The sequence below is a fragment of the Pelecanus crispus genome, chromosome 2 (assembly GCF_030463565.1).
Source record: "Pelecanus crispus isolate bPelCri1 chromosome 2, bPelCri1.pri, whole genome shotgun sequence".
Lineage (NCBI taxonomy): Eukaryota > Metazoa > Chordata > Aves > Pelecaniformes > Pelecanidae > Pelecanus > Pelecanus crispus.
The window spans coordinates 9,345,174-9,367,395 of NC_134644.1; the positions used below are offsets into that span (position 1 = coordinate 9,345,174).

Below are 22,222 nucleotides of genomic sequence, written 5' to 3' on the forward strand. Positions count from 1 at the left end.
TCCCTGAAACACATGTCAGTGAATGCCGATATGAACAATGTGTTTTCCCTAACCATGTAAAAATACTTGCTTTCAAACTATACAGTAGTAATCGATTTGGATGTGTGGTTGGTGGTTTGAGATGATCTAGTAATTGATTTTAAAACAGATGGCGGCTGTCAAATAAGCATTTGTATTTTTTTGATGTTTCTATGAGAACCCTTGGGGTTTTGCTATCTCTGAAGTCTTTGTTTTCTCTTTTCCTAGACCCCCTTTCTGTTCTCTGATCTCTCTTCCTCTTATGTTCTTTTGATGCTTCCCACTGACAAATTCTTTTGAGCTTTCTTTCCTAATGTAAGCCATGGCCTTTATGTTAGGCTTTAATTTCATTTTGTTTAAAATTCCTTTTTAGTAACAGTTTTAATAAAACAGCAAAATGTCCTCAGCACATGAAATACTTAATGATCTGAGCATCATCTACAATACATCACACAAACAAACCCATTGATTACATTTCCTGGAATTGCTGCACTTTACCACATCAGCAATAAATAACATAGAAGAGGAAGTTCCCTCTGTCAGACAAAATCTTGCATAATTCTTTGTGTAAAAATTAAAATATTCTGAAACTAATGGGTCTATTGACAGAAAACTAGATATGTTTGTGTGAGGGTGTGTGTGCATGTATCTATATCTACTCACAGGAGAATCAAACTATTTATTTTCCGTCTTTGTCTTCTGTGGGCACAACATTAATAATATTGTTTTGATTTCCTACTGAAGAAGAAAATGAAACGTCTGGAACAAGAAGAGAATTTTAATTGTATAAAAGAAATTGATTTATTTAGTAGGTAAAACCTCCTAAGTGCCTCTACCCATTACACCCTTCTTTTGACCTCCTGAGATGCAGAAAGCCTCTACTTTTCTAGATGCAGTTAAAAAAACCCTTTCTGCTCAGTCTCCAAGGACACCTCCTCAGCTGTTATAAATGGAAGTTACTTTTTTGAAGTTAATGACACTGCAGTTGTTAACTGCAGCTCATCTGTATAATACGAGGGGCTTCACCAAGGGTGGACATACTGTTCAGATTTCCAGAAGATCTGTTGTTTAACTGCAGTGCAGATCTATGAGTCATTTTTTCTTGGAAGAGAAAGGTTAGTTTCTTTGCATTCATTGTAATATTTTTCCTGGGCCTTCTTATTAGACATTAGCAGTTAAAGATTGAAAAGCTCTTAGGACCAGTTTTTCACTGACTTGCTCACTCCTGTAGAAGTGCTTTTGTGCCACTGCCAGTGGGGCTGTGTTGGTATGATTACCACTGCACTCCCAACGGGGGGTGGCAATGTGAACACGTGGGCATGGGCACATCTGGAGGGTGGCTGTGGAGTGACAGGATCCTTCCTTGCACAGAGGAGAAGCATGTGGGCAGCCAAAGGAAAGTGGCTGATCAGGGTGCTGTCTCCAGCTGTTTTCATTGTACATGGGAATTGGGGTACTGATGCTTGTAATGCATATAGCCTCGGTGGGTAAATTATACAGCTAACACAGCTATATGCCTCTGTTGACTGTGGAGACAGAAAAAGAAGTATATTTTTTCACTTGAAAATTATTTCTTTATTCCTTTTTCTCAGTTTTTCCTCCAGCAATCATACTCTTTTTTTTTTTTTTCTGGAAGTGATAGAAAGAGATTGCAATGGTACCTGCCAGAGGATTGGTCTGTCCAAGCATCCTTGTCTTCTTGTGCATGTCTCTGCTTCTGCTAACTCAAGCTTGCAAATTGCAAGTTATGTGTGGCGACTCCAAAAATTGGAAACAACCTCTAAGCTACCAACGGATTTCCCAGTCAGTCATTGGTGAAGTCTTCATCCTTTCCCTAACAGCAAGCCAGAACTTTTCCACCTTCAGCAGAAAGGCATGATTCACAAATACAACTCAGGATGGACAAAGGCTGCAGAAATAGTTAGATTTTTAAAAAAGCATGAAGAAACCCCCATGGCCATGCCATTTACATGTACTTATTAAGAAAGAGGGACTCTGCCAGTCTAGAACTCTGTGCAAGCCTGGGAGTTGGATTTGTCATGGAAGTGTCTGTAGAAATACCACAATGGCAGATTATAGTTCACAACATTAAAACCATCTGTGTGGATTTCCAAATGTGGTCCATGCGACGGTTTTTATCCAGAATCTGCTGGTTGCCACTGGGGTTGCAGAAGACAAAGCCCTGATGCTTTTCCCTGTATTGATTCTATAAGGGAAGGCAGAGGTCTGGACGTATTTCAGTGGAGTGTTCAGTGCTTAGACAGAGGTGGACATGAAAATGAATAGTGTTTGATTTCTATGGCCAAACCTCTGCTAAAGGTGCCATACAAGTATCAAAAGGAATAGCAAAAACCACTTGTGAAGATTCTTACAGAATTGCGGTGGATATTGTCCATGGAGGAAGGGGACAGATCATTTTTTGAAATCCCTTCCAGCCCTATTTCCTATGATTCCTTGAGAAGTTTATTACCTAAAGTAAGATACAAGTTGCCGTTTCATTGCTCTTGCAAGTACTGCTGTCATTAAGTCAATGTTTGAAACAAGCAGACTCTTTCCTTTTATATACATGCTGGGCCAGTTTTGGATAACACAACTAGCAGAAATGCCCATCCAATCTTCGATCCACTGTGCAGTCCTCTCAGGGATTGCCCCTATGGTATCATAGCCAAATGCTACATCCAAACCCAGATTCATCACATCCTGTTACGTGGCAGCTGAGAACAACAGCAAGGAACTTCTCCTTTTCGCTTCTTGATGGTGAGCAGGAAAGCATTTATCAAGAAACACATTCTCTGAAGAGATGGCATTCCTGCTGATGGCAGCCTGATTCACTCTGGGTGCTTTTCAGGTCTTGACACCAAAGACTACCACCTACATAATGCACTGAATGCAGCAACCTTTAGTTCAGCTCAGGGAAGATTCCTCTCATCACACCTCTGTTATTGCCTCCAGTTTCTTTTCTCATCCAGTGATATTAAAGCCCCTAAAACGGATACATACCCAGTTGTCACTCAATATACTCCAACCTAGGACTTCAAATGCTCCTCCTGAGGGTCTGCAAACTTAGAAGACTGTTTCACACAGCTTTGAAATGACTATTCAATCGAGTCTTATTCAGCTAGAAGAGGGATTAAAATACACATACTGTAACACTCCTTGAGCATAAACATTTTGTTGGATTACCAGCTGGCCAATATGTGTCTCCAGCAAGGAATCACTACTTATAAGCAAGGTCATCCAGCTGTTTCAGTGCTGTTCCATATTGAATGTGGTAATGTTGAATAAGCATTGACTTGCCTCAGACACTGTGCTTGAACCCAGCCACCGAGTCTGAACAGTCCTTGTTCAGTTAAGGCAATGGCACACTTCATTCTCGCTGTTTTAAGGGTTTGCACACCCCAATGTCATGGCTGGCAAGCAAAGCTGTGGAGAAAGAAGCAGCACAGAGCCACCAGCCACAGACTGTGAGGAATCTCTGCAGCATACTGACAGCATCCCTACATCAAGTAGCACCCAGAGACTGCAGGCTTTGAGGAAGAGAGCAAAAGTTTTGATCAAATATCACTTTATACTCTTAGCAAGGAGGTCATGAGGTATATGTGGAGGGGGGCTTCGGTGTTTAAGGAGAACCTGGTTTCTTATATATGTGAAGTGGGTTCTGAACTGACTTTAGAAAGACCCAGGAGTATTGAATGCAACTGATTTTCTGGCATGTGGTAAATGCAAGTGCAAAGAATAAAGTGTCCCCAAGAACAAATTGTCTGCAAATTGTGTTTTATTTTCAGCTGAAACTTTCTGCTATTAATGCATTTTATATTTCATAAGAATGTTCTCTAGTTTGCTAAAACTAACTGATCTCTCTAATAATGGCAAGGTCCTGGCTTTGTTTCAAGGCAAAGGTTCGCACAATTAAATCTCATTAACAGAGGACCACAAAACCTGCACTAAAACCTTTCCTCGTATGTGACCTTCAGCAGAACTGCTTCATTAAGTCTGAGATCTTGGAGAAAATGTTTGCTGAATAAAGTAATTCCTAATTAATGTTAAAATGTCAAGGATTCATCTGCCATCCATTTTTACTCCTTTTCCTTTATGCTCTTAATTATCTCTTTAATGAGCAACCAATAGAAAAGTCAAAAGCAGCATCTTTTAAATGTGCATACAACACGTGGGACAATGCAGCAAAGCAAATTTGCCAAACGTGTGCTTTCCCAAGTAATATCTGCAACTTCTTAGACATCTTTTCGAAACCTCACTTAGATGTTGCCATTAGGTATTGATTAACTAATTTGCTATTTGTAGAAGGCATAACTGTAGAGCGTGATTTTCCCTTGCACCCTTTCTAGTGTTACTTTGAGTTTTATCTTAAGCCATATGCAACTCTGGATTAACAAAGGTGTTCATTTGCTCTATGATGAATATAATTGTCTGTCTATTGTCCAAGGATCACTCATCCAAGATTTTTTTTAAAAGAAATAAAACAGTCTTTGGTGAGTTTCTACTCTTCAGACCAGAAGGACATTCTGGTTGGATCAAGGGGTCATCATAGGGTGATGTACAAACATGGTGGGTCTGAAAATTCTCATTTCTGTAATGACCAGTGATAACAGCAGATGTTGGAGCTGCTTGGACTTGTGTAGCAGGACTTCAGCAATGAAGGCTTAGAAACACTCTGCAGCCTCTTTAATTCTTATTCTCACATTAAAGTAATGAGACCTGTCTTCCTGCCCATCAATCTGTACAGCATATGCAAGTCCTTCTGCCATGGTTTAAATAGGAATGACTCATATGATATTAAGCCTCTTAATGAAAATGGATTACATTATTGCCTTTAGCAAAATGAGAGGTTTAAAAAGCCAGGTTAGTGTCTTCCAAATGTCAGTAACTGGAGACACTTTGGACAAAGAGTGAATTTTATAGCTTTTCTGGATATCTATAAGCTGAAGTCATCTTTGCAATGAAGGATAGTAAATGATAAGAAAATGTATTAGAAATTAGAAGTTCTCTGAATTTGTGTTTAATGAGAATTAGGTTCTGCCAGCCTTTGAAATAATTTCTTATGATGGCAGTCTTGTTTTCTCCTTACATACTTGAACTCTGACATGTTTTTATTGGCATCTTTCTGAGTACCTTTTCAATAGCAACTACATTATTCAAATCACAAAAAAAATTGTAAACCCAAAATTCAGTGGTAAAAAGGAACCGTCTCAGACCCTGTCTTTTTTTTTAAAATTGCTTTACAAAAGTGATTTTAAAAATGAAATAGGGATAAAAGTCAAGATGGTATCCAAGCCACAGACTCAAAACCTTGGTATCTGTAAAGTGTTACAAAGTTCCAGCATTGCATAACCTATAGAAAATTGCTATTTCTGTTTATTCCCAACTGGCAACAGATCTTAGGAAGACTTAAATTGTAGCTGAAGCACTTGTATCTAAGTAGAAACAGAGTTTGAATCCATTGATATGTGTCTGGTACAACTTTGTGAACTCTTTATGGAGGAGAACTAAATCTCAGTCATTGAAATTCTCCACTAGCCCCAAGGGAGCCTCAGTTATGCTACCATCGGGCAGGTAGGAACCCAAGCTCTGCCAACACGTACATGTGTTCTCATATCCATGCACAGGGGACATTATAGGAATAGCAGGGCCTTTTATGCTGTCATGAATATGTGTACTAATACGAATAATTTGATGTTTCTTGAGCAAGATAATTATGCTTAATAATCTATATATTCAGAGTAATTGTTATCAATTGTGTTAATTTGTGTATATGGCATAATTTAAGGAGTATTTTTAATTTATATTCCTGTGGCATCTTCCCTGTGCTGTGATTAGACTGGGATTTTCATATCTACACTGTTTCATTTATTGCTAACTAGTAATTTACGTCTAATAGCCTTTTTTTCTGTTCTCACCTTTTTTTTTTTTTTAATTAGAGGAGATCTTGAAGACTCATATTGCTCATTGGTGGTCTCCTGATGGCACCAGGTTAGCGTATGCAACAATTAATGCCTCCAGAGTCCCCACCATGGAGATCCCAGTATACACTGGCAGCCTTTACCCTACTGTTAAAACATATCATTATCCAAAGGTAAGGGAAAATAAAACAAACAGTCCTGTCATTCTATCAAAAAAAAAAAAAATCTTTTTTTTCCAGTAGGCTCAGACAGGAGTCTGTATAATAGTGCACATTCATAAGCAATGAAAATAAACAGATCTAAGGGAAGATCAGCTGTTCCCCAGTGAATGTGGTCTTCATCACTCTTTAGCTGCATTTGTAAAATTGCAGTTTTCTGATTCAAGTATTAGTCATTCTAAATATAATGAAAATAAAATTTTAAAATTCTTGCTTTGTACCCATACAAAACTAATGGTGCTTCCGCACTGGACAGGTGTCTGAGAGTTTGGAAGCCAGCATTACTACATTTAGATACAATTCCTTTTATATAGAAGGAAAATGTAGTATTTGGGCTTTCTTAGCATATCCAGAATGGCATAATGTCAGAGGAGATAGCCTAGTTTTGGAAACATGTTGTGACTGAGCATTATAAAGAACACAGTGAAAGAATGAAAAGGCTTAAGTGCCAATCTCTCCTTCATTGCAGAGACCTGTACAGCAGTTCTGCAGCAGGTACACAGCACCAGCGCAGCTCTCCCGCAGCATCGATACCCTGCTGCTGTTACTGCTGTAATTTTCTGCTATAAGACAGTACAGAGGTGTGCTGTGCTGCAGTCATTTCTTCCGGGTGTCTCACTTTATGCACTGATTACCTAAGACCTCACATGTTGGTCCAGATTGAACTATAATTTAACAGGAGAGATATCCACATTTATGCAGGTTTTGTGGAAGGTAACAGTGATTCAGCAGGGCATGCCCTTTCCTACAGTACAAAATGAATGAGTATTTTACTGTATCTACCATCATCCTGTTGGACAACCTTATATCAAAAGATACATAAAATAACAATACTTCAAGTTGCCATGAAAAGTAGCATTTTTTACCAAGGCTAGAGGTGTTCTAAGTAAAATTACCCCTTGGTTGTACCTACCAACCTCTCCACACTTCTGTGCCACATCCCTACGGTTGCAGTTTTCTTGTGAACAACTGCAGCAGTCCAGTCCGTAACCCCATGCAATGGGAACGCATTTTTATAATCCACGGGGACATAACAAATCAAAACCATTCTGTGTTGTATAAGATATGGTAATTCATTCTTATTTTAAAATCCAGGCTGGAATGGAAAATCCAACTATTTCTTTGCATGTGATTGGTCTGAACGGACCTACCCATGACCTGGAAATGACTCCCCCCGACGATCAGAGAATGAGGTAGGTGCTTTCTTGCCCTGGGATGCTGGACCCAGTTTCTGTCAGGGATTTAAATCAGTCCCTGGCCTTTTTCAAGATCATTTTAAAGTGCCTTTCTCTGCCAGTATCAAGGAATTTCATTTTCTGTAAATCTGTTTAAAATTTTCCAAATTATTTTTCTTCTTACATGTATTTTCATAGAAAACATTAAACATGAAACATTATTAGTTTTTTACTTGAAATCACTGTGGCCCAGACTAACTTCACTGTAAGGTTATTTTTAAAGAACTTCGCAAAATGTCCCAAAATCCATAACACATTCATTTCACATGTAATCACAGGCATTGTAAAGGGGATATTGTCTGCAGCCTGTATGAAAGACCATGAAGCAGAAACAGGGCAGCCCTATAAACAGAAACGTGCGCGTGCCTCAGGTGACATTATAGTGGGGTTCTGCTACAGGCCACTCAACCAGGAAGACAGAGTGGATGAGGCCCTCTATAGACAGATAGGAGCAGCCTCATGTTCACGAGACCTGGTCCTCATGGGGGACTTCATCCACCCCGATATCTGTTGGAGGGACAACACAGCAGGGCATAAGCAATCTGGGAGGCTCCTGGAACGCACTGATGATAACTTCCTTCTCCAAGTGATAGAGAAGCCAATGAGGGGAGATGCTATGCTGGTGTTCGTTCTCACTGACAAGAAGGGGCTGGTAGGAAATGTGAATCTCAAGGGAAGCCTTGGCTGCAGTGACAATGAAATGGTGGAGTTCAAGATCCTTAGGGCACCAAGGAGCGTGCACAGCAAGCTCACTACCCTGGCCTTCAGGAGAGCAGACTTTGGCCTCTTCAGGGATCTGCTTGGTAGAGTACCATGGGATAAAGCCCCAGAGGGAAGAGGGGCCCAAGAAAGCTAGTTAATATTCAAGGATCACCTCACCCAAGCTAAAGAGCGATGGTTCCACAAAGAGGAAGTCAGACAAAAAAGCCAGGAGGCCTGCATGGATGAACAAGTAGGTCCTGGACAAACTCAGACACAAAAAGGAAGTCTAGAGAGGGTTGAAGCAAGGACAGGTAGCCTGGGAGGAATACAGAGAAATTGTCGGAACAGCCAGGGATCAGGCTAGGAAAGCTAAAGCCCTGATAGAATTAAATCTGGCCAGGGATGTCAAGGGCAACAAGAAAAGCTTCTAGCAGTGAGTTGGTGATAAAAGGAAGACTAGGGAAAATGTGGGCCCTTTCTGGAGGGAAACGGAAGACCTGGTTACCTGGGATATGGAGAAGGCTGAGGTACTCAACCACTTTTTTGCCTCAGTCTTCACCAGCAAGTGTTCAAGCCACACCACCCAAGTTGTAGAAGGCAAAGGCAGGGACCGGGAGAATGTCCAAGTGGAGACAAGTGGTGTTCCTCAAGGGTCGGTATTGGGAGTGGTACCGTTTAACATCTTTGTCTGTGACATGGACAGTGGGACTGAGTGTACCTTCATCAAGTTTGCTGATGACACCAAGCTGTGTGGTGCAGTTGACATGCTGGAGGGAAGGGATGTCATCCAGAGGGACCTTGACAGGCTTGAGAGGTGGGCCTGTGCAAACCTCATGAAGTTCAACAAGGCCAAGTGCAAGGTCCTGCACATGGGTCAGGGCAATCCCAAGCACAAATACAGGCTGGGCAAAGAATAGATTGAGAGCAGCCCTGAGGAGAAGAGCTTGGGGGTGTTGGTGGATGAGAAGCTCGGCATGAGCCGGCAATGTGCACCTGCAGCTCAGAAAGCCAACCATATCCTGGGCTGCATCAAAAGAAGCGTGGCCAGCAGGTCAAGGGAGGTGATTTTCCGCCTCTACTCCACTCTGGTGAGACCCCACCTGGAGTACCGTGTTCAGCTGGGGCCCCCAACATAAGAAGGGCATGGACCTGTTGGAACAAGTCTGGAGGAGGGCCATGAAGATGATCAGAGGGCTGGAGCACCTCTCCTATGAAGACAGGCTGAGAGAGTTGGCGTTGTTCAACCTAGAGGAGAGAAGGCTCCAAGGAGAACTTGTAGCAGCCTTCAGTACCTAAAGGGGGCCTACAAGAAAGCTGGAGAGGGAGTTTTTACAAGGACATGTAGTGATAGGACAAGGCGTAATGGCTTTAAACTGAAAGAAGGTAGATTTACATTAGTTATAAGGAAGAAATTTTTTACTATGAGGGTCATGAGGCACTAGAACAGGTTGCACAGAGAAGTTGTGGATGCCTCATCCCTGGAAGTGTTCAAGGCCAGGCTGGATGGGGCTTTGAGCAGCCTGATCTAGTGAAAAGTGTCCCTGCCCATGGCAGGGGGGTTGGAACTAGATGATCTTTAAGGTCCCTTCCAACACAAACCATTGTATGATTCTATGACCCTATGATTCTATAATACAGCAAACACGAGCTGCTTCATGACATGAATATAGGAATGAAACCAGGCAGATATTCTGCAAATACATTGCCCAATCTTCATTAAAAATAATAAGGAAAGCTCTTTGCTGTGTTTAGGGCAGGTGTATTTTAGAAGTTGGCCTGCAATTCAGCCACCTACTTAGACACTCATTTCTAATTAAGTAAGTGCTTAAGTCTGCATTCAGCAAGAGTTTAAAAGTTTGGTTTGGACTTCAGCGTGTGGTCAAAGCTTGAGCTATGTTTATGGGTCTGTGAACACCTGAAAGGAAGATCATGTTGTTCAGGAGAGAGGAAGATTTAGTTAATGCATGGCACACCTCCCTGCAAAACTCAGAGATTAGAATCCAAATCCAGATTTCGGTAACTTTGATTTAAACTTGAAATAGCTTTATAGCAGGCCAAGAGAAATCAGACTCTGTTTCTACATCTAAAGTATCCATAGTGACCCCTCCAAATGTAATGCTGCAAGATCATCCCTCCCAAGCACATCACTTGTTCTTGTAGGAGCATCCAACCACAACCAACATGCATGCTCACCTTTTTTTACTGATTGCTAAATTAGATTGCTGGATCTGTAATTCCAGTGCCAATAAAGATAGAGGTACAGCACAGAGGTAATGAAACAGGGCAGCTTGGAGGGCAGGGGAGGGTGCAGGGATGATCTTCATTATGCATGGTAAATACATAAGGCCTGTGGGTAGGCTGTGTAGTCGTATGATGAGAGGATACTAAACCACTGGGATTATTTATGGTGGGAGTTGCCTTTCTTCACTAGGAAAGCTAGTGTCATCCTCAGAACATGTTTTCACTGAGTAACTCTAAAATACCCCAAATCCATTTCTGCAACAAAAGATGTTTGACCTTGACCAAACCAAATGGGCGTAACTGCACTTGCCTTTCAAAAAAACAACTTCAGATCTGTATACAGCAGGCAGCAATTCAGGATCACAGTATCCCCATCACAGTATCCCAACCACAGTATTAGAACTGTGGCTCCTGGACAATATCATTTTCCTGTTGCTAGCATACTCTGTAAACAGAGAGACTCAGAAACTTTTTAATTATGGTAATAACTTCAGGACTGCAAGATCCAAGTGTTGTTAACAAATTTGTCCTATGTGGTTATGGGTGGCTGTAATTTATTTGGTTGCAATCAATATTGTAAAATGATGCAAAATATATCATAATTAATTAGTCTCTGTATATTTCATCAAAACCACGGCAATTTCCATCCCTAGGGCATGATATAAGTAGTGCAGCTAGAGCAATAGGGGTGCATTTTCATTATGCATATGTTTTCTGAAATGAGAGGATTAGTGTGATAATGTTTCATTAAAATAGACAAGAGGGATGTACTGTACAGTTAGTTACAGGAGGGAGTTTCAAAGAAGCAGGGGAAGCTGGTGATAAGGATCGTCAAGCAGAGCAGTCCTATCTGAAACATTTCAATGTTCTCAATCTGTTCATGCAGATGATATATGGGCAGAGCGGTACTTCTTGGTGTTCTTTTTATCTGCAGCAAAGTGGTTTAGTACAATTAATAAAGCTGAGAATAAAGTGGAGATATGCCAGGGTCTTTTTTCTTTCAGAATTAAAGGAAGTCAGAAATTTTCCACAGAATTGGAATATTTTTCAGTTAAAAAAAAAAAAAAGAAGGCAAAGCTGATGATGGGAAAACATATTTTGGGGGAAAATGTACAATTCTGATAATTTTTCCTTTTTAAAAACCTTTCATTCTAAACATTTTTTTCCAAATTTTCACCAATACTATGCTTTTCTGTGAGAAAAAGAAAGTGAAGGGAAGGGGTGGCAATTGCAGGGGAAAAAAAAGAAAAGTATTATAACATTTAATGCCTGACAGGCATTTTTTATTTTGGTGAAAAGCATTGGACCCCAAGAGTTACATCAGCAGATGGTCAGAATTGGACCATGATCCAACTTACTTCTCACATCATATTTGCATCCCAGGTGGCAAATTAAAGAAAGATGTTATCTCCCCTGAGCGCAGAAATCATCACTGGTCCTTGCACAGGTCATGACCAAATAAATAATGGAGAAACTCAGACAACTCAAGTCTGGATCAGAGGCAGGAGCCGGCTGTGCCCCAGGGACCATGGGCTGGGACACTGGCTCTCACTTGGCCACATAATATATCACTGTCTGTTCTTTATGGCATTTATGGCTTTATTACTGTTGTCATACTTTAAGAATCTGTATTTTAGATCCATACCTCATATTTTAGATTCATACCTCCAGAAAGCAGGCAAGTAAAGTTAGGGTACAAATCAGGGTGCTACACAATAACCAGTCTCAGATGATTGCAAACCCAGCCACCAACATCTTTAGTGGGATGGGGAAATACATTGCAAATCTCAGCGTAACTGCACCCTTCCTGAAGGGGCTCAGACAAGTTATTCCTTTCCTTTGGGAGGGTGTAACCTGCTCTGAAGTGGATGCCTACAAACACAGTGGTCGGGTACCTACTGGCCTAGATTTCGCTCTATGGGAAGAAATGGGTTCTCCTTAAATCTGTTCCGTATAAAGTCTGCGACAGGTCAGGGAAAGGGCTTGGGAAATGCACTGACTCCCCGTTTCTCTGCACTGGCTGCTCAACCCGTGCAGCTGCCGGAGCTGCAGATGTTTGAAATGAACTGAGATGAATCACACCTTATTGTCTCATTTTCCTCTGAAAATGGGAAACATAAAACTTGGTTGCCCTGCAGAAGACATGTGAAGTGAAGTAAATTAAAGACTCCATACTACTCTGAGACTAGAATAATAACTATACAAGTATCTGCAGTTGTCTGCTGGCTGGGGTATCTTGGGGCTTGGTGGCCAGGAGAGGCTTCAGAGAGAAATTGAGACTCCATGCCCATCTCTGGGGTGGTAGGGAAGATAACGTTTGACCTAAAATAATAATTAAAAATTCCTGAGAAAGAACTGTGGCTCCTGTGTTCAAACAGCAAGAGGGATATAAAAATTAAATATATGTCCTTCAAACTTTAAATTGGGTTTATGGAAAAAATGCTCCAAGCCACAATATGTACTGAATTTACATTCCTTTTCTGGGGAGACTGAATCTGCTCAGTTAATTTTGGAGAGAAAGAAGAGATGGTTATACAGTTTAATTTTGCTTTGTTGTTTTTTCCTCTTAGGGCCTATGCTGTTGCTGATAAAGAGTAAAATTACAATTTTATTTCAGGCACTGAATTTTCAGACTGCTGTTGTCTCACCTGGAAGTATCCTTCCTTCCAGTGCAGTGGATGCAATCATTGAGGTCTTTTGTTATTTTTCCCCAGCCAAATTCATGCACTAAATATTACTGAAAACTACAAAATCAATTTCCAACTTGTTATTTTGCTAGACAAACGGGCCTTTGTTGCTTTTGCCTTTTCTCTTCAGTATATGCAGGAGCATTTGCCAGAACACAAAGTACTCTCCAGTGACACAGCACATTAATTCCAATGAGAGCAACAATTCCTTATACATATTTTATAGCAAACAAATGAACTAATAAATTTTTTATAGACTGTATGCTGTGAAAAGTCATATTATAATTTCAGGATGTCTTTGGCCCACATAGCCCAGCAGTATATTATACCATCATCAGCTTTGTCAGCTCAGCCAGAGTTTTACCCTACAGATTAAGTGGTGAAGCCCCGAATTGCTGCAGAGGTGGACATCTCTGAGTACCACTGCAGACTGGCTCTGAGAAGGCGACCATCAGTGTATTTATTCGTGATCCTGTATTTTCCAGGCCAGCCTAAGTGGTTCCTTTGCTCACTATTGCACAGGACTTTTCCTAAGGATATTGATTACAGGACCGTGAAGCCCACACTGGTGATTTACTCCAAGTATCACAACCTGAATACGTCCAACTATAGAGGGTGGTACAGGGAGTGTGGGATGGCGGTTTTGCCAATGCAAACTCACGTCTCTGCTGACGTCTTTATGGCAACCAGCTGTATCTGCTTTACAGAAACCCTGTGACTCTCTAAACTATATCCTTCTTGCTATTTTCCTTTTAATGTAACACTCGTGGATATTTTGGTGTGTAGTAGGCATATTTAGAGGCCATTAACTCTTCATAAGCATAAAGAATCCAACCATTGGCAGTGATGGGTCTGAGTCAGCCAGTTAGTGTGCTCAGAATGGAAATTGTTTGCAATTTCTTTTCCACCTGTGCATAAATTTGTAGCTCCAGGCATTTCAGGCCTTCTTGGAAGACTGAATAGCTTGAAAGATTCTTTATCTCTGCATTCATCTCTTCTTTGAAAATGACTTTCAGAAGTGGCAGATAAAGCACCTGCACAGCCCTAAAAATGTCATTTTTAGGGATTGAAATCCATACATAAGGAAGCCTAGACACATCAAGACCCAGCGTTCTTAATAACCAGAGATCTCTCCTGGACCGTTTGCCTGCAGCAGCCTCCGACTGCTCTGCCATGTGGCAATTCATTAGGATGTCAGCATTGTGATTTGTTTTATGGATGCCTGTGTTTGCAGGGACTACTATATAACCATGGTGAAATGGGCAACCAGCACCAAGGTGGCAGTAAACTGGCTGAACAGGGCCCAGAACGTGTCTATCCTGACGCTGTGCGATGCCACCACGGGAGTCTGCACAAAGGTAGGAGAGATGAGCCATCGGTTTTCGTAACCCACACAAGGAGAAAGTATTTCAGTTATTTTACCTGGCGACAAGTCAGCTGGCATGCATTTATTTAGGCAGACACAGAATATAAGCAATGTTTGCAATATTTACTTATTTTTTTTTAAACACCTTCTAGGAAGCCAGGAACACTCGAGGGGGGCGGGGGGTGTGAGAGAGTGATTACTTGTCTTGAAATTACTGTATACAGGCACAAGCACACACACACATCAACAGTTTGTAACCTGAATATCTTTGCAACATTCTAGTTTAATGGCATTATATATATATTTAATAGCATTAAAAATGGCTCATGCTTATCTAGCCACAATTTAGTTGTAGTTAATTAATCCCTTCTGTAGACACTAATGGTGTATTGATATAACCTGTGTAACTATTCGCACATACCATCTTTTCAGCTGGCATAGGTGTTTCCACAGAAGAAAATTGCTCTGATATATCCATCCCTTGAAAAAATGTTGCAATACCGTGCATAGAGCACAGTGCAGACTCTTTTCTTAACAACTTTCATTTCAACCTTTATTTATTTCTTAACAAGCTTTATTTCTTTGGGGAATAATATATCTTGTGGATTTATGTGTTTTGTCTGTATGAGTAAACTGCTTTCTTGAATGAGTGCATGCTTATTCATCAGAGAGGAAAGACAAGGAGAGCAGCCACTGGATTACACTCTTGAAGCACATATTTAAACAGTTTCTTGTATTTCTGAACAACTTTTCAGATTCAATCAAACTGCTTCCTGCACTGATAAGCAAAATGTAATACATGTGAAGTATGGTATTAATGATCTTCTTCTGTTTTAGAAACATGAAGATGAAAGTGAAGGCTGGCTGCACAGACAGGTAATAGTGATCTTCTCTTTGTGGTCAAGTTTCTGGTAGGTTTTTTTGTTTCATTATTTTTCCCCCAAAGAGAAAAACTGATTTCCAGACCTGAGAAAGATACTTGGAAGACGGCATGGTTTGTATTATAAAAAAGAGTTTCTCAGTAATAAACATGTTCTTTCTGAAGATGCCATCTTCTCTGGTAGGTCCCATAGTTCTTGGACTGCAATTTACTTGGATTTAAAAGAGGTGAAAAGCTGATGCTGCTGGAAATTCACCCACTGACTGTATCTGTGTAAGACTCATCAACCTTAGAGGTCATCCTTCATACCCTGCTTTGAGGTTGATGATGATTTTAAGCAGTATAGTGTCTGTTTTCTGGTCTTCTATACAGGAAAGAAAGGCACTGTTGAAAACAAAAGACCAAAGGTCATTTAATTAAGAGGGCCTGTGTCCATTCAGAGCCAAAATCATGCAGATAGGACTTTTAAGTCACTTAAGCTAAACTGACAAATTTTTCAATGTTACTATGCAGCTATTTGCAGAAGCAAGAAAGGTGAAAAATGAAATTAAATTGTCGATGGGGCAGTTAAAACAACAAGAGCTTATGTGGAGCACGGAATGCGGAGAAACTGCCTGATGGAGTTTAATATCCTGTTTTAACAGACAGCTGTGTCACATAATTCTTCTGACACTGTAACTTGTGTGTAATACTATTACTTTGTATGGCTATGTGCTCCCATCCTCCAAATGAAATAAAAGAAAGATGAAAATAAATGCTGAAAAAAAAAATAGATATATAAAATAGGATAGAAAACTTAAACCCACAGGAAATTTTGATTCATGGGATTTTTCTATTCTTTTTCTTTCTCCTTCTTTTTTTTTTTTTTTTTTTTTTTTTTTGGAAAAGGTGGGTTTTTTCCAAAGTATGTCTATATAAAACCTGTAGATTTCCAGCATGTAAATCTCTGGAAGATCATTTATAATGCTTCCCCAGGAGCCAGTTTGTGAAGTGACCTCAGATTTGATTAAGCTGTTCTTTAGAGAGAAGCTGCTGATACCAATTCAAGCACAACACTGAACTGTTTTTCATGGGATATGTGAATGCCAGACAGGGAGTAGCATGTCAGATAAAGATCTTGTACTATATTTCCTGAGTCCAGATTTAAAGTATTTCACATTTTTGTCACAGCTTGTTCAGAGGATCCAAGAACCTGTAGAAACCGCAGTATATCAGTTCACAGCAAGAACAATGATCTTCTCTGTTCCAGTGGCTGCCCTACAGCAATGGGCTATGTCTGATCCAGATAAAAATTGATTTTACAGAGGAAATAGATTTTGTGCTCCAAGCATTTCAAATAATCTTTTGCTGGTATACTCAGGTATAGAGTAAAAATGCTGCTGAAGTATTCCTTACATTCATAAGGACAGTGTTGGCTTGAGTAATAAACAAAAGCTTAAAAGACAAGCCAAGTCAAGAGAAAATTAACTTGCCCATATTTTGTATCTTTTTTAAAAAAAAAAAAGTACTTCACAGGATTCATTTATTTTATAAATCCCAGGATAGCTTTAATCCTTTCACTGCTATTTACTGGGGCCTCCATTAATGCAGTATAGGAGAACTTGTGTTTTTACACTGCTGTGGTTCTTTAGTCATTTACCTACTGCATGAAGAGGCATTAAAAGATGGTGCTTTGTCCTGAATAACTGTAGTAAATGATCTGCCAGTCTCTAATGGGCCTGCTCCAGGGAAATATGGTTTGTTTTACTGCATCTCCAAACATCATATACTTAGTTTGAGGTTAGAGAAGGATGTTCATTAGAGCCAAATATGTCAGACATCATTTGCTATGGACTTTGGAGACATTTGATAGTACTCTTCAAAAGCTTTTGTAAGAGTCTGAAGAATTATAGAGCTCTTTCGCCCATATTTCTGACAACAAAATTACATAAAATTCTAGTTTTGACTGAATATATGATTACTAGGATAATTGTATTTTCTATATTTACTTGTTACTCTATGACACATTAGTCTAGATAACTGGAAAGTTATTTTCATGGCATGCGTGTCTGACTATGAGAATGATGTGAGAATGTTAAATGCAGTGCAAGTCCCCTAACCTCTTTAAGGAGGAGATGAATTGCACATTAGGCACCTACTGAAGGAGCTCGGGAGTGTGACTCAGCTCAGGATGAAGACTCCTTGGTTGAGACATTTTAATATAAGTATATGCATATGAGCCAGGTGCCCAGTTCCCCTCAGCAGACAGCCAGTATGGTGAGCAAGTGTGGTCACACAGTCAATGGCCCTTGAGCACGATTCAGCCCACCCTGAAGAAGACACCCACTGCCTGGCTGGCCAACTCGTTCTGTATGCTCCATTGACCAGACCTCCTTTTGAGAATTACCCCCATTTTAAATCAATAGGACTGAGCAATCTAAATGTTTGCCTCGTTGTTTAAAATACCGCTTCAAAGTACTCCATACACCTAGTTTGAAAAGCACAAAGAGCTTTACCTTGTTCTTGGGAGTTTAAGTACATCTGGTCTTCCTGGAATAGGGGCAAACTTCACAGTAGGCTAGGAGCAGGAGACAAGGAGAGAAAAACATCAGTATCAGAAGATGCTCAACAGGGACATGAGGGAGTCTCCAAGGATGATAGGGTTGACTTTTTTCAGCTGTTTGAAATACTGGGAGTTCTGAGATAGAGCATATAACCCGTGAATTTGAATTTTGTTCATGTTGTAGTATTTTGGTAACTCAGTGAGATTTAATAGTCTGTGTATGGAAGGTCATAGTCAATGATCTTGTGTTCCCTTCTGGGCTTAAGTTTATGACTGAATTTTATTCAGGTCTAAAAACTTTGGAGAGCCTCTCTACAACATAGGCAAAATTTATTAATTAATAAATTACTCCAAGTATAATAAGAAATATACAGTGTTTACACAGGTTTTGCTAGAAAATATCTGTCACTCCTTCTCAGTTGACATGACGAGAATTTTCAACCCTTTTGCACAAATAAGAACAGGCACATGTTCAGCGAAGCTGCCTAGGGATTTGGGAAGTTTTTACTGCCTTTATTTATATATTTGCTTGTACACTTCTGAACATAAGATCCAGACTGAACTTTGCTCATACTTTTGCTTAAATTTACAAATTCTTTGAAACAGTAATTATAGCTGTAAACAATTTTGTTTCAATTTTTGTGAAGAAACCATTTTCTGATTGTGGCAGTGATGGTCATATATAGACAATGAGTCAGCAAGGGAAAAATAAGACAATTTCTGAGCACCTGCTGAGATAAACTTTACTGGCATTTTAAATTGGCTTATTTATTTAATTGTGAATGTGGCCTGAACAAATTTAATTATAAACCAGGGTGCAATTCCAATTCCACCAAAGGCTGTGGGTTTTGACATTGATGTTGGCAGGAGCAGGAGATTACAACAAAATTGTTTAGAGACATACAAACTCCAAAAGTGCCTGTGCGGGCTAGCCTCCCCTGATAACAGTTCCTTTGGGTTGAAGTCTTCTTTCCAGTCCTCCTATTTCTTTAATGTTTCAGATCACCTCAGTCTGAAAATAAAGACTTTTGGTCTGTCAAAAGGTTGAAACATTGAAAACCTCACACCATTTTTCTTTTACAACTCCCTTGTCTTAAAACTGACAGCATGATAACCCAGTACAGTAATGATTCTCTTACACGTAGTTAATAGGCAGTATGAAATGAGATTCTTTTAAATAAAAACAGAGCTCAGAGAACCTTACAAACAGGACTGACTGTTTCACTCTGTAAAGCCTTTTTGTCATTTAACAACCCCATAACTGATCTGAAGTTGCCCTAAAGACAAAGGATGAAGCAGAAACAGGACCCAAAGCCCCATAAATCAAATACCCAAATTCATCTGCCAGATCTAACAAAGCATCTTGTGGTTACAGCATCTTTGATGCTTAAATGAAGACTCCTGATTTCACCCAGTGGATGGGATTGATACCCAGAGCCATAGGCTCCTCTCCTCTTCAGCTGATGACCCTGTATTTTGGTGTCAGGTGCCCCAGCTTCAGAGATGGCCATTGGTGTGGTGCACCCAACCGTAGATGAGCATGGGGACAGGGATGGAGGATGAAGCTCAGCATTGCCTCAGGGGCTGAGTGTGGCAGGGAATGGAAAGAGATCTTCCCTCTGCGTCCAGATCCAGTGATGCTCAGTGATCCCTCTTCAATATGTCTGTAATATACTCTATCTTTGTTTTTTATTGTTATTCCTTGTTCCAGGACTTCATGCCCTTCTCTAAGACCTACAGAAGCTCAGACTGCCCTTAGTATTGTCCCTTCATGCATCCTGATTCTGCCAAACTTGGAATAAGCCTCTGAGGAACTCCTTGGTTTCTTCTTCTCCTGACCATTTGCAGATACACTGACCTGTGTTGCACAACTCTGAACTCCAGCAGTGATCCCTCCAGGAATCAGGGTGCCCTCCAGCAGCCTCCCATCATCTTATCTCTTCCACCAAAGCTGAAGTCTTTGGTGGGACTGTTTTGATACATAGCAATAAACAGGTTGCTGGAAATGGAGTTGCTGCTGCTTTCTTTTACGGATAGCGATGCAGGTTGGTTAGTCCCACCAATTCCTTCTCCAGCCACAGGGTCAACCTTTGTTTAATGATTATTCTTTCAACTCTGAGGATGACTGGATAGTCCTCAGCTCCAACCACCTGTTTCCTTCCACTTCTACCCTGGAGACAATTGCCCGTCACAGGTGAGCAGCTTTAGGTAGATCAGCTTCCCGAACCAGGCCACTGTCTGTTCACACAGGTCCCAGAAAGGCAAATGGGATCAGGGACCCACACTTACTTAGTCAGATTTAAGCTTCAATTTAAGCTGCTGTGGAATCATACAGGAGTTACCTTTTTTTTTTTTTTTTTTCCCTTATACCTGAGTCTGAGAGCACTGAGTGATTGCTACATGTAGCTGACATGAGGACAGCTCCGTCCTTCATCTGCACAAAGCAGAGGATTTCTGGAAACTGGCCTTGACTGTTTGGGTAGAATTCATTTGTCTAAATACAGAGATCTAGCTGAGCAAAAAGACAAGAAGAGCCATAAGGACTTCAGAAATGCCCTACCGAGTCTCATCACTGCTTCCTCTGCTCCATCATTCTGTCTTTAGCAGGCACAGCAGCTGATGGTATTTAAGGACAGTGTGGGAGCTGGCTGCTTTCTGCAGTCCAGTCCTCTCATATTTCACCACCATCTACAATAAAAAGATTACAGACATTTGAGACTATATCCATGTCTATTCCTTTTAGGATCTGTTAATGAATCATGAGTTTTATTCAATCCCTTTTTGCACCTTCTAATACCACCTGCTTCCATAAGCCTTCTGGGGCAAAAACTTCCAGAAATTCCCTACCTGCTGCACAGGAAAAGTATTTTCTTTTACCAGCATTAAACTGATCTCTTATTTTCAAGGAGGGCTATTCTGTTCTAGTGTTGTGGGATTCAGTCAGTAATAGTCAGTCAAAGGCTCAAACTGTTTGTATCACATGAAGAGTATTTTAATTACATGCCCAGTGTAGCTCCCTACAGTATAAAATCCTGTTCAAAAAGCCTTTCAGCCTGATGTCCCTGCCATTTGCCATCCAGGATAAGTCACCATCTCTGTCAGGGTTTTAAAAAAAGTTCTGGTTTTATTAATGCATTGTCTTTCCGGCAACAGGAACGTGCAAACAGGCTGCCTCATAAAATCAGCCGAGCGCTAAAGCCTCGCATCTGTCATTCATGCCGTGTACCTCCTTCCCCTGTAACGCTGAATGAACCTCAAACTAATCTGCACAATGCCTGCTCTTCCTGGCAGAGACATATTGCTGGAATATATAATGCAGTAGGCGCAGATATAGAAATGTAGGGTGAACTCATTGCTATTTACCTCAGTAAAGGAAAACCTGTTGAGCAGAAGGTTTGCCCAAGTTATCATAGTTGTTTTTCAATGAGTTTTTTCCCGTCATGAAAGACATTTGGAAGTAATATAGAGTTTCACGTTTCAAGTTCCAGAACAATGTCAGAAACAAATGAAACCATTATGTCACAGAGCTGCAAAAAGCTGTAAATGGATATATTTTAAAATATACTGAAAACATAAGCGAGAAAAAATAAAAGGAAAAGACAAACAGTTTGAATACCTAATATAGTGTTGATAAATCTGATAAACAGTGGAATAGAATTAATCAGTAAAGAACTGGGAGCAAAGGAACATACAGTAAGAATAATATGTTAAATTATATATGAGAAATAAAAATGTTTATGTCTTTGCTGTAGGTGTTTGCATTAGCCATAAGTATCCCTGTGCAATCAAGTTCTTGCAGGTTCAATATGGTATCTTGACATGTGCCAAGCAGAAAGCCAGTGTGTTTGATAAACACTGCACCAAAGGAGGACCCAGAAGAGGCTGCATAACGGTTTTCCTGTTGGCTGCCCTTGAAGAAGAAGGAACCATGAAGCTGGACCAGGGCAGGCAGGGCTCAGCTGGTCCCCAGAAAAGTCTGATATCACAGGAGAGGTTCAGCTCTTGTTTTAGTCCCAACTATTCAAGATGCAGAGTAGAGGAGCTTCATCTAGCCAGTTCCCTTGGTACAATGCTACTGTGTCACACCATATGGACCATCCTTCTGCTTTCCCTTGTAAACTGCTGTTCAACTATTTCCTGCAGTGTAGGCTTCCCATGTGCCTCGGGGTTCCTGTACAAAAGGAAAACGAAGACCCTTCCAGGACATCCTTGGTTGCCATATGTGGTCTTTGATTTCCTTCTGCTGAGTCTCTTCCATCTCTGGTTGAAAGTTTTAGTCACTCAATAAAAGTCAATCATCATGTTCACCTGGGAGCTCTGTGTCAAAGACAGTTTTGCAAGACATCCTTCCCTTCGTAAATAATTCAGTGAAATAAGCATTTGTAAGAGAGTAGGAAAGACAGCAGTTAGATGCT

General features: G+C 40.4%; 1 protein-coding gene across 1 annotated transcript in view; it reads left to right on the forward strand.

Moving 5' to 3' along the window:
- Nucleotides 1-22,222, forward strand: part of DPP6 (dipeptidyl peptidase like 6) — a 425,888-nt gene that overhangs the window by 361,585 nt on the left and 42,081 nt on the right. The window contains exons 9-12 of the mRNA XM_075704683.1: nt 5,955-6,109; nt 7,250-7,347; nt 14,254-14,377; nt 15,223-15,261. Of these exons, the coding sequence (XP_075560798.1) occupies nt 5,955-6,109; nt 7,250-7,347; nt 14,254-14,377; nt 15,223-15,261 (416 nt within the window). The remainder of the gene's footprint in view (nt 1-5,954; nt 6,110-7,249; nt 7,348-14,253; nt 14,378-15,222; nt 15,262-22,222) is intronic.